Here is a 12,947-nt window from a genome sequence, read left to right as displayed (position 1 = left end):
AAAAACCACTTGCTCTCTAAAACCACCTTGAAATCATCTTTACGAGTAAGAAGTAATTCCTCAACACAGGGGTGAATTTCAACTGCATCCAGACAGAATTTATGAAAGAACAGAAGAAAGGAGATATCTGGTCAGGATGCTAGCCCATCACACAGTGTGAGCTCTGGAAAGATGTCGTATTTGTCATACTGGAAAGCACTAAAAATACAGGTCCAGATCACCCTCTGCAAGTAAAGCATTGAGAGGTGCCTCTAGATGAGGCCTGGAAGGTTCCATTACAGTCCTCCACGGATACAGCTGAAGGGCAGGACTGCCCTTCTGCAGAGTTATATCAGGCCTCATATGCCTCCACAGTAGTTCTCTGCTTCAGCTGTGCTCATACAACCTGAGCACATATGTTCATATCATGTAGAAGGCTTCTATACAAACATATTTGAGTGAGAAAATAAACCTTTCCAGGTGAAGAAGCACATACCTGCACTTGTAGATCCAATTCCTGCGGTAAGCACGGAGCGTGGCATGATCTTTACTGCATACTTCAGGAACTGAGATTTCCCTGTACCTGGATCTCCAACCAACAAAAGATGCGACTCACCTTGGGAGAGAACATTGACGTAGAGCAGACAGTACAGATAAAGACACACATATACAAAAAATGCTCAGATTAAATAATACTTGTAATTATTCACCTGACATTTAGCGCTACATATACATGACAATATGTGATTCTGTTTAAGACTGCACTATTTATTGGATGTGATAAATTATTGTTTAATAAAAGCATCTAGTCATATTCCTGGACACAAATATTTACAGTGAAATATTTTTAAAGTATTAGCAGGTTTCTGCACATTTCCTGTAATGAGAATTCTTACATTTTAGAATACTCATTTCTCAGGCTCATCTCACTCCTGAACTTGATACAGAAGGATACCAGGTTTTAGTTATCATTCCACTACTTGGTTACTTAAATTATTGCAAAATGGACTAATAAAATCAGCACGTTGTTTTTCTTAACTAATTCTTTGCCAACAGTTACATAACTTCATAATTTCAAAACAATAATTTGGCTACTACAATCTCACTGAAGTGCTCTAAAATTATTTCACTGTCTACAAAATATCACTACAACTTCAATCATAAAGTCTATAACTTTATTTAGCTGCTGGAGCATTAAGAAAATCCTGTATGTGTATAGAGAGACATCCTATTTTAGAATTATTATGACCTACATAGATTATGACCTGCATACCACCTGGCACATGGCAGATTTGCCATCTAATAACAACAGAAGGAGAATCAGCAGGCAGATAACTTGGGAGTTACAGAACTAAGTGAGATGTGCTGACAATCATAGATGGAAAAGTCTGGCATTAGGAAGCAAAATGAATCCTTTAATTTTTCCTTTCAATGAACTGTAGTGATTGACATTAAGGGAACATTAAGATTCCATCCTTTGATGCCAATACTGCTGGGAATAGTCTACTAGAAATCATTTAAAAATGTCACTTATACAATAAAAAGTGAATTTATATTTTAGATAAAACAGCTGCCTTTAATATTGTACCTAATGGAAACCTGAAAGTCTGCTTCTACTGGGTTTTTTGGGGGGAAAAATTTATTTGTCTGAGATTCTGCAATAATACTCGGGATTGATCAAAACTGTTCTCACTCAAGAAAATGGGATCATTATGCTTCCAAGACCTTACTGGTTTGATTTTGTAGGGGGGAGGGATGTGGGTGAAGACAGGGATGGGAATGACTGTTAGAAAGGATCTGATACTGTTAGAAAGAATACTAACCTCTGATTCGAGTTCCAGTAGCATCTGTTCTCTGTACACCACCAGCAAGCACCATGGCTACAGCCAGCTTCACCAGGTACAAGCCAAAAACTTGAGGACATAAGCTAGCCAAAATTTCATTCCTCCCTAAAACAGCAAAAATGGCACTCAGCACTGCCCCTGGAGTAAAACTTGGTTTCCCACAGACTCCTGTGTATACTGACAAATAATTTGGGCCTCCTTCTTGAACAAGAGGAACAGAGTAGGGAGAAAATTTTCTTTAAAATTATTTTATTTTTTAAATGGGACCCAAAGCAGTTGTTTGATCCAAACAGTCACAAGCAGCAAAGCCAATCCTATTGCAATTTAAGGAATGTATGGTCTGGATAGCAGGAGAAAAGGGCTCTAAGGAAAGAAATACCATCATCCAAATTCTTTTGTTTCATAGCTAAAAGTGTAGGGGCTATGAAGAATAAAACCTAAAAATTTCCAGACTTCGAAATAGCCCTTGAAAACTGGTGTGTTGTACATTTAAGAAAATAAAGAAAACTTTTAACACTTGAATTATTTTGTCTTAAACCTGTGGACACATAGCATGGTTCATTTTCTTGTTGTTACCTTCAATTTCCTTTTCCTTTTTGACCCTTCTGTGTCACAGATCCCTTTTTTCCTCCCTACCATAGTCTCTTTCCAGCACAATGCTGATGGCTTGCAAGATATGTAACAGAATTAATTCTGTCCTTTAATATTCTAACACTACCAGCACATAAGGGGTCACAGGTTTAACGTGATGTGTTACTCCCATTGCTAGGGAATAAAAGAGAGTGACCAATTTTGAGATCTTAACTTCATGTTTTAAATTTAGATGCAATTACATGGTACTGGCAAAATATGTAAGCCCCTAATAGATGACTTGAGGCATATGTGTTTCTTTTGGAGGTTTTCTGAAGGAATTAACACATCTTCGTCCATCCAAAAGTGAAATTTTAAAAACTTTGGTCAGCCATGGCATAACTCAAGAATTAACTCCACACTTAGGAGTTAGCATCACAAAGTGACTGACACAAAATGCAGTAGTAGCTACCATTATCTCTTGAAAAAAAGCAAATGTACACACATTCTGTTGTGCAATGGCCTATACCTTAGACTCCTCAGTCAAATTTGATCTCTGTCCTCCATTTCAACTCAAATTCAGACTAACAGCCTGAAACAGACATCTTGGGCAGTCAGGGTCCTTCTCATTTCCACCTCAATTTTCTTGTACCCTCTTCATATTTATTTGTTCAGAATGAGTAATATTGCACAAAATCACATTGCTCCCTGCAGGCTTCCAAAAATTGTCCTGAGAATGAAAGATTAAATGGAACCTTCAAAGAAGATCCTGAATTACTTTCTGAACAGTTCTAACCAGAATGATAATAATCTTGTTCCAAAGAGCAGAAGGATGAAATGTTATTCCAAACATTGTATTCCAAACATTCCAAACATGTATCATTCCAAACAGCAGGAAGCTAGCAATTAAATTGCTTTCTGGGAAATGCAGTTCTGAAGAATCTTTAACATTGACAGGATCTACAGTTTCTTATGTGAGCAGGCTAATTTGGGGGATATTCCCACCTCTTTTTCCTCCTGTTTGTCTTTTAAGAAGAAAAACTAAGCCCTTTCCAGGGTTTTATAAGATACAGTGTCAGCCTAAAAAAATTCAATGATGGAGACCCTAAAGACTTCATTGAGATTCCACAGAGTTGAGGAGAAGGCACTCAGATTATGGAGAAGGAGAGAGTTTCAGGCACAACTCCCAGTTACTCCAAGGTGGTCGACTACAGACTACACTAAGTTTAGGACCCAGCACTGACTGTTCTGGAAGCCACTGTGAATTGAGAGGTTCCACTGCACCTAAGTCAAGGGTCTAGGCATCCAAGGGTTAGCTTAAAGATAAGATGTGCTAAGCTCTATGGTGAAGATTCACAGCTTAGTTTGGGATGCAGAGACCGCGAGTCAGATCTCTCGTCCCAGAGGCAACAGCTACGCTGACTAAAGGCTGATCTGGTCCATACCATTTCTTCTAAGAAGTATGCTTCGTCTTTCTTGATTATAAAACACTCCTCTTTTCCCTCACAGTAATTATATTGTTTCTTATTTTTTGTTAATAAATGTTCCACAAAATACTTGACTAGAAAGCTCAAAAGAAGGAAGATCAATGCAGTAGTTTTGGTACTTCCTCCCCCTCAGTAATATTAAAGTAAAAATTTCATATTCTTGTACGGGAAAAAAATATATTCTTGCATTAATGGGTGGTGGGATAGGATAATGGGGGAAAATGTGTTCAGTCACTGTATTTTCACTCCTGATTTCATCTCTATCCGATCAAGTGCCCTACATAAAAGCTTTCAACTACTAACCTGCTAAGGGATCATTCCTATGCCTTTCCCAGAAGTCTTCAAATTCCCTGCGAACTTCTTCATCAATTACAACCCCTGCTAGCTGCTCATTGTTCACTTTAACGTAGTTGGCTTTCAAAACAATCTCCAAGTCACAGCGTGAACCCTCATGGAAAGGTTTCCACCTCTGCATTACCACGCCATACACTGTGATATCATCTCCTGGAGGTAAAAACAAAAGTTAGCAAAATAACATCTGACTTGAGACATGAAGCCATTTTAGTTAGCTGTAATGCATAATAATGCAATGCACTTACAGGAAGTCTAAAACAAAGATAAGGTAGAGTGCTCACATCTGTGGTAGGAAGTTGCTGTGTCTTTCCATTTCTGTTTAAAGGAGGTGAATTCTTACAGCTATACCTCTGTTTGTTTCCTCTTTTAGAAGAGAGGAATTCACAGTAAACTGTAGAAGCTTTCTCAATTAGATTGACTATACAAAAAATTCAGTCAAAACTTATTTGATTTCTGGTAACTTTTATGAACTCCAGAATCACTCATTAACATTCTGGGTACAGTGTTCTTCTGAGAAAGTATGACCAGAAATTAATTTCTTGTGGAGATGTGCCTATCTGAGAATTAGTAGTCCATTCTTCATTCATCCTCCTGCCAGTTAGCTTCTTCTTTGAATGCCCAGTAGCTTTTTCCACCTGCAGCACTCCTTAGATAGAAAGCTGGGTTACCCGGCTCTTTGAATCTAAGAAGGGGCAACACATGCTGGGTGATGGTGTGAACCAATTTCCTCAAGAGGTTTGGTGTTCTACATTAACACGATTTAATATAATTTCTGTATATCACAACCCATTACTTATTGAAACTGAACTGTTAAAAAGTTAAGATGTAATATGGGGGGTCATGACATTCTCTAGAATAGTCTTCAACTGCCATGCTACTGTCCATCCTGGAACAGCAACATGACAGATGCAGACACCTCATTTGACAAGCTCTCTGCACTAACACAGCCTCCTTGACAAAGATTCATCTCAAATGAAAAACTAAAAATGCTTGTGGTACAAACATATGTGATATATGCTGTATCCTCACCAGACTTGCAACTGTCCACCAAGTCATCTTCCAGAACAACCACCATGCAACGAGGGATGCTTCCCACAGACAGCCTTTGAACCTGGGAGATGGGAAGCAAGAGAGCTTCTTAAGAACAGCACCTTTCAAAAGCCTTTCATTTATAGCTGCTCTGGCTTAAAGACCTACACTCCTTTCTTTCCTGGAACTGAGGTCAGTTCTTGCCTTTTATCACAAAACTTACAGTAAAAGAAAGATGCCACTGCTGCCATGAACTTAACAATGAAAGTTTAATGCTGATATTAATGGAAATGGGATTGAGTATTAAATTAGCAGAAGGTGCTCAGTGCTGGGAGATGCAGTGTGATTTCAATATTTTGCTGAAGAAAGCTCACTAAAAGAGGTCATTTGAAAGAGCTGATCTTTTTTTTTATTATAAGTTGAGCTATTATTAGATACTTCAATATGCAAAGTTGACTTTGGGTACTGAAGCGTGTCAATGCGTTAGATAACCCTTCACGGAAGTACATCCTGAGAGAATATTCTCTGTATTTTTCTGGTATTTAACCATAATTTGAGAGTTTGAGATTAAGTGTACACCTAGGTGTCAAGGATTAAATCAACAACCGGAAAAAACAAATATATATATTGACAAATGTGCCAGTAAATCCTGTAATTCTTTTTCTTTTCTCCAGGGCAAAGTCTATGCAATCTGGTCAGAATCTATTTCCAACCAGCAATCTTCCCATTTACACTTAAAGCTTGCAATAGTTTTTAGAGTATCCACTGCACAAGTACAACAGTCAGAAGTTGCTTTTCATTCTGCAGCACAGGTCATACATGCTAGAATTCCAGACTTATTCTCTCTCTAGTGCCTAGGAAGGTTAATCCACCCTTGTATATTATCTGCGTGGCCACAGGCACTTCACATCACTGTCAGTACTGGTAACACACGCACAGTTACTTGCAGAGCTCAGTAGTGAAACGCAAGTGAAATTCAATCCTGGTTTAATTTTACTGTTTTTAATAAGCCCATGGTGCTGAAAATTCCTTCTATCATAGAGATCTGTGTGTCACACAATAAACCAAAAAGTTATAGAAATCTCCCATATGTCAGGAACAATCATTATATGAACATGCAACACAGGGTTTATTTCCTGGAAAGTTTTAAACCCTTACTTTTTTTTGCTATTCTGAACTTTCAAGAGCTTCCTTTCTAATTTCATACATCTTGCATGTAGATTGGCACCACTATCCTCTCCATTTATAAAATCAAAACCCTGAAACAACTGAAGATATCTTAGAAAAGACCTATGAAATAAAGACACTGAGCATATAAATAAACACAGAAACATTGCCTGCAATATACCCTGCTTGTTCTCAATTTTCATACAGTGTAGATTTTCCTTTGCCAGTTTTGTCTTGGTTATGTGCTACCACAAAAAGAGGTCCAATTGTTTCTCACTCCTCCAGCTTGGCTGTACTTCCACCCAGGGCTACCATCAGAAAACAAATGCAAATTCTGTAAGGATCACATGTGCAATAATTGTTGAATTCAATATTGGCTGAAGGGAAGAGACATTTGCAGACACCATGTGTTGACCATACTGCACAGCTACAGCTGGCCTTGGCCACCACTGGGTTAGCTCTAGTCCTCAGAAGCTGTGCTGAACATCAGCATCATGTCCAGTAAGTGCTCAGAGAAACAATGCACACTTGATGTAAGGATTCAACATGGAATGGAATTTCATCTACAGAAATTTCATCTGTGCACTGATCCTGGGTGTTTTGTACAACATCAAATGGAGTTACCCAATAACAGAAGCCTAATCAACATGTCGCTTAATTGTTAACTCTTTGAGAAATCTCTGACCAACAGGCTGCCTGGCTTCTTTTAGTCTTCTCAGGCATTTGATTTAAACAACAGTAGAACCTGTAAAACTTTTCCACTTACCTTAGCATGTAAAACTTAACGATGAAAATGGGATAATCTTAATTCTAATGTAAGCATGAATAGTCTCACCAAGATTAGCAGAGATACCTTATTTCAACAGGAAATTAGACCCCCAAATGTCTTCTTTCATAAGTTAATTATTTTTGTACTTGAGACATCTATACTTTAATACCTTTCCCTTTTTCTCCATCTTTTTTTTTCCTTACCTGTTCCTGAATTTTGATTTCTTGATAGTCCCTGCAGCAGGTAGGAGAAGAGGCTGTTCCAGAGAGACAAGTGAACTTGATTGAGTTGCAGCCTTCTTCATTAAGACAGGCTGATGGACGACAGAATGCATAGTACTGTTCAAAGTCAGCCTTGACAGCAAACACGTGCTTGCACTTGTTGCAGATGTAACTCCGTTCAAACTCCAAAACTTTCACCGAGCTGGTACGTATGACAGTCCCAGTAACAGACAAAAAGTGACCAACATCCTTGGTTTTAGGAATGTGCTCTCGAGTCAGCTCTGGGCAAACAGGCAAACCTGTTAAACAGAAATATGTGCAGCATAAGGCTGTGCATATAAAACATGGACTTACAGTGCAGTTAAACAGAAAGGCTAGAAAACATGCCAGACATATGAACAGTAGCCATTGTTATTACTGTTTCATAAATGTAACTCAGCAATTCATCTGTTGTACCATAAATCTGATTCACTGGCCTCATAGATAGTGAAAATCATCAGACACTGAGCATTAACTGAAAATGTTGCCATTTTACTCTCCCTCTCTTGCCAAGGGCTGAATAGTCATGAACATTTTCCATTCATGGAAGAGGATCCTGATGTTCTCAGATCTATTTATTAATTTAAATGTTCTTTTTGCAGAAGCCATTTATTCTACAACTAGTTTATCTGCCTTACAAAATTTTAGTTATGCTACTTAATTGTAGTTCAGTGTTATTCCATAGTTAAACAGCTGTAGCTCCTAGTCTTGTGTGAATTCTCAAGTCTAAGCAAATTTAAAATTCGCAGTTAGTGAGCATTTGACCTTAAATCCACATTGCATACCAGTAAAGCTCAAGCACAAGGAAGACAGCATAAAAAAAATGTAAAGGAGTTTTGAACACAACCAAAGCAAATTCACTTGTAAGTTCAAGTGAATAGTGACAGAACACTTTCCACCTGCCCTCCTTTAATTCCACCTCAACAGCCAATTCAGTGGTGTCCTGATTCTGTTCCAGCATTCACTCATGCAGCCATCACTTGGCACCACAGTGGCTAAAGTCCTCAGGAAAATTAATCTACCTCAACCTTACATATCTCTGAAATGATCACCTGAGCACAATATTGCCTCTTCAGAAAGTAGTAATGAACTACAAGATACTAATATTTATCAACTTAAAAAGATATTACCTACTCCTAAAATAATTTCTTAGCTTTAAAACAGAGCCAGAAAATAGAGATGTAAAATTACAAATCTGTTGGGAAATGATGTTTCTAAGGGGACTAAAACTATTTGTGCATCTAGGTCAAATCTTCTTAGGAGCTTTGACTGCTAAAAAAAAGATATCATATGTTTATATCAGTGTTTTCAAAACTAAATGCTTTATTTCAGACACTCTGAAACACTCTGTTTTGATGCTTTTAAGCAACGTTTAACCTTTTGCTTTTGTTTAAAGAAAATAATTTAAAGAAAATAAAGCTAATTTTAAAAGGTAAAAGAATAAAGTTAAGAAAACGTAGAAAGGAATTAAATAATCTGTAAAACTGCAAACAATTTTTTCCTAGTTGACTCTAGCAAAGTTATTTACATGTTCTACCAAACCTGTTGAATTTTTTTTCTCCCACAGGTTTACATTTCTAATCAGTTCAGGGGAAAAAAATCCATTATTTCTCCAACTGTTTTGGCATTTTTTTCCCAGCTCAGTATTGGTGCCCCTCAAGAAACTTTGCAAAATACAACATATCTTACACTAGAGAGAACTGCAGCACTGTTGTCAGGATATATGATGATCATCCCTGTGAATTTTGAAGAGACAAGAGTCTGGATGTGAAAAAAGAGCCTTTGTTCTGATCATATCAGACTGCTTGATGAACTCTTTAATTGAGTATGTGCCTCTTTGAATCAACTTTACTGTATCAGTCACAAAAACGCTGAACTATTAGAAGCAGCTTGGCCTTCAGTAACAGACACAGCAGTGCTCAGGCTAATGGTAAGGAAAAATCATTTCATGGTTTTGTAGCAAAATGCAGAAGTTACACAGTCAAATTCCTACAATGCTAAAATTCAGATAACTTCATATTTTACCTTCTTCAGTTAACCCAAGGTAATCATCTGTTATTAACTGCTGCACACTCACACTCCCTGAATCCCTCTTTGAACTCCTAGATGTACTGGTAGCAGTGTGTTGAGATTGCATTCTTATACCCAGCATAAGCAAAACCACTTTTCCTCACTTCATTCCATGCCTGACATGAAGATCCCCTCAGCCCTCAGACAACTCCAATTAGTTGTCTGCTGCTCTCACCAAAAATAATGCCCCACCTTCTCATTCCCTTCTCATCTAATGTAGGAATGGGAAGTGGCACTCCAAGAGGAGAATCCTGAAGGTAATCAAAACCCAGAATCCACTTGAAAGGTAACAGTACCATTGGAAAATTGATGTGGAAAGAAGGCTACAGATCCCTTAGCTTATTTCTTCTGTTTCTTCCAAAGCCAGCCTTTCGGTGGTACAGAACATTAACTAAACTATGTGGACAGATGTTATTTTGATCCAGCTGGACCACTCAAGGATAACCCCCCTGTTCATCAATTTCCCTCCAGCTTAGTGAGAGGGTTATTTGTAATCTGCTAACTTCTTCTGTCAGGCTTGCTTTTATCAGTTATTAAAACTACTTGATCAAACGTTGCTAATTTTGCCTGAGGTTTATAAGGGAATATTCAGACAAAACACCACTGTGGGAGGAATGATCAGCTCCAGTAACAGGCTGATAACAGGAGCAGGAATGTCTTAAAGACACCGCTACTCACGCAGTGATCATCTGCCCCTTGCTGTACTTCTTCTAATACTTCTTGCTAGCTTTTAAAATAATCCTACTTGGAGTCTTTTTCTCATGCTGAAGCTCTGAATGATGCACATGCATCCTAGAACACTAGGAGGAGAGTTTTAATTCATTCCTGCTTTCATAGGTACAGGGAGACGCCCAATGACAAATTTCAGTAAGCACAGAGGCCATCCTTTTACATCACGTACTCAGCAGTTGTGTACAAGCTCCTTAATAACTGAATTGGTAGCAAGCCTTATTTTTTTTAACTTCTTTCCCTCTAAAAATCTTGAAAAAATAGCATTGTGAGAGCCACAGGCTAATTGTATTTCTGATGGATGTGTTTTCATTACAACATTTTTATTGAAACTTACTGGAATGAAACACAGGCCTATTTAACAACTGTAATTTATCCAAGTCCAAGATGTCAAAAGACTGAATGACCACAATCCACTCCACAAGAGGGCAGGGGAGGGAAACACAGGTTGCCACCTCTTGGCTTTGTGGACTATTGCTCCAAATAGTTACGACGAGAAATTATCAGAAGGGATGATGCCACCACTGACCCAGTCTCCCAAAGCAGGCAAAACAGACATTTCAACTCCTGAATCTGCACTCCACACTTACCAGCCCTCAAAGCTACCAGAAATTTCTTATTAATAAGGAATAATGGCATATCAACTTGCAGTGGAAAAAATGACAAAGTTCCCTGTTAACGATCATGCCTTTCAACAGTTCATTCCAATTTTATAACAAGCAATTTTATTACAGCTAAGCATAAAATTCAACAATTTCAAATGGAATTGTTACAAGACAACTCAAAATTTTGACTTTGCCTCTTCTGGGAGGTGGCTGGAGTGAAAAAAGACGATGAGCCAACTGGCACAGTAGCGAAGTCAACCTGCAATTAAACTTACAAACCATATATCTTCCCCTAAAACTCTTCTTTAGACCTTCTGTCTAGAAGAGAAATAATGTAAGACCAGCTGCTGATGTGAGGAGACTTTGCCACGGAAAGGCTTTAGTATAAGCCCTGACCCAACTAATGCCAATCACTGCATGCAGGCCAGTGGCAATGGCCATAGCTTTTTTGGGGGGGTTGGTCTACACACCTCCATGTATCTGCATGTGTTCTTTCCTGTTTAATAGACGCTAAAGATTCCCTACCGCTTCAAACAGTGAAACGGCAAGAATTCAACTTGCTCATTCCCATGGCACCCCAATAGTTTGTTCCAGAGTAAGGAAACTTGACTGGGAGATGCAGCTCACTGCAGCCCCTGCCCCGCCACTCACCCGAGACCCTGGCGTGGAGGTTCTGCTTCAGGCTGAGCTGTGCTGGGTCCGCGGTGTCCTGCAGCGCTGCCAGGGCAGCCCGGCGCAGGGCGCTGTCGAAAATCGGGAGCACCTCGCTGGGGAAGGCGTTGAAATACTCCCCGATCTCCATGTTGGTCTCAAAGAGCGTCAAGGCATCGACGACGACGGGGTAGTGCGCCTGGTCGTCCGCCTCCCTCAGGATGCCCAGGATGTCGTCCCTGTGGTGCTCCAGCACGTAGGACTCGAACACCTGCCCGATGAGGGCCACCTGGTCCGCGCTCAGCACCATGTTGCGCCTACACGGGGGCGAGGTGAGGGGAGGAGGTTACACGGCGAGGCTTCCCGGTGCGGGCACGCGCCGAGCGGGAAACTTTATCTTTCTCTCGGGGAAGCCCATGGCGGAGCCGGGCGGGAGCGGGGCGCGGCTCAGGAGCTCGGGCAGCGGCACCTCGTTACAGCGGCACCTCCGACCCGCTGCTGCCCGGCACCGGCACCAGCGCCGCGCCGGGCTCCGGAGCCGGGACGGAACCGCCTGCAGTCCCTCACTGCCGGCTCCCGCCAACTCGCCAGCCCGCCCCGCCCCCTCAGAGGGTCACGCCCGCCCGCCGGGGCAGGCGGAGAGCGGGCGGAGAGCGGGCGGAGAGCGGGCGGGGAGCGGGCGGGGAGCGGGCGGGGAGCGGGCGGGGCGCTCCGCCCGTGAATGCCACAAAGCGAAAGCTCGAAGGCACCCGTTCCGTCGCTCTGTGGGCGGTGACAGGAGGAGGAAGCAGCAGCGGCGTGTCCGCTCCGCCCCACCGGCGGCAGGGCGGGGTTCTCCGCAGCGCGCAGTCGGCCGCCGCCAGGACAGCAGGTTTAGAGCGGTGGCGAGGCAGGGGTGGGCCGGACCGGGCCAGCAGCACGCTGCCTCCCGCCCGCCTGCGGAGCGCTGCCCCAAGCGCGTCCCGTGCTGCGGGTGCGCCCCGAGCGTCACCCCCGTGCCCGCGCCCGCCGGGCGGAGGCGGGCAGAGCTCTGCGGCCGCCCCGCTCCCGCTCGGTACCTGCAGCGGGCGCCGCCGCCCCTCCGGCCGGGTTCCCGCCACCGCAGCTCCCTCACCGGCAGGACGAGCGGCTCCGTCCCCGCCCCCTCCGCGCCGCTCCACGGGCGGGCCCGGGGGCGCTTCCCTCGGGTGCCTCAGCGGCGGCGGGAGAACCGGCCCTGCCGGGAGCAGCTGAGGGGCGGTGGGCCGGGCTCCGCGCCAGTCAGCGCTCCGTGGGCTCGGGGGGGGAACACTGCAGCTGCTCGGCCTCTCGGGAAGAACAGATCCACCTACGGGTTCTCCTTCCAGTATTGCCGCACTTTGTTGTTTGCCTAAATATCTCTGTTCCCTCGCTGCAAAGAGGCGCCGCTCCTGTGTACAGGGGCGGAAGGGGGG

At 42.2% G+C, this 12,947-nt stretch overlaps 1 protein-coding gene across 6 annotated transcripts in view; it reads right to left on the bottom strand.

The window, feature by feature from the left end:
• Positions 1–12,616, bottom strand: part of MCM9 (minichromosome maintenance 9 homologous recombination repair factor) — a 48,641-nt gene extending 36,025 nt beyond the window's left edge. For all 6 annotated transcript variants that reach the window (XR_007905241.1, XR_007905242.1, XM_051792123.1 and 3 more), the window contains exons 1-7: positions 12,573–12,616; positions 11,515–11,831; positions 7,403–7,719; positions 5,264–5,345; positions 4,184–4,384; positions 1,803–1,928; positions 476–595 (exon numbers count right to left, since the gene is read on the bottom strand). Coding sequence is in view for 4 of the 6 variants with exons in the window: in XM_051792123.1 (XP_051648083.1) it covers positions 476–595; positions 1,803–1,928; positions 4,184–4,384; positions 5,264–5,345; positions 7,403–7,719; positions 11,515–11,824 (1,156 nt within the window). In the remaining 2 variants the exon portion in view is untranslated. The remainder of the gene's footprint in view (positions 1–475; positions 596–1,802; positions 1,929–4,183; positions 4,385–5,263; positions 5,346–7,402; positions 7,720–11,514; positions 11,832–12,572) is intronic.
• Positions 12,617–12,947: the final 331 nt, after the last annotated feature.

Source organism: Manacus candei, unplaced genomic scaffold (assembly GCF_025592945.1).
Source record: "Manacus candei isolate 608988 ecotype Guabito, Panama unplaced genomic scaffold, ASM2559294v1 h1tg000034l, whole genome shotgun sequence".
NCBI lineage: Eukaryota > Metazoa > Chordata > Aves > Passeriformes > Pipridae > Manacus > Manacus candei.
The sequence above is the reverse complement of the archived record's forward strand: the minus strand, read 5'-3'. Positions and strand labels throughout refer to the sequence as shown.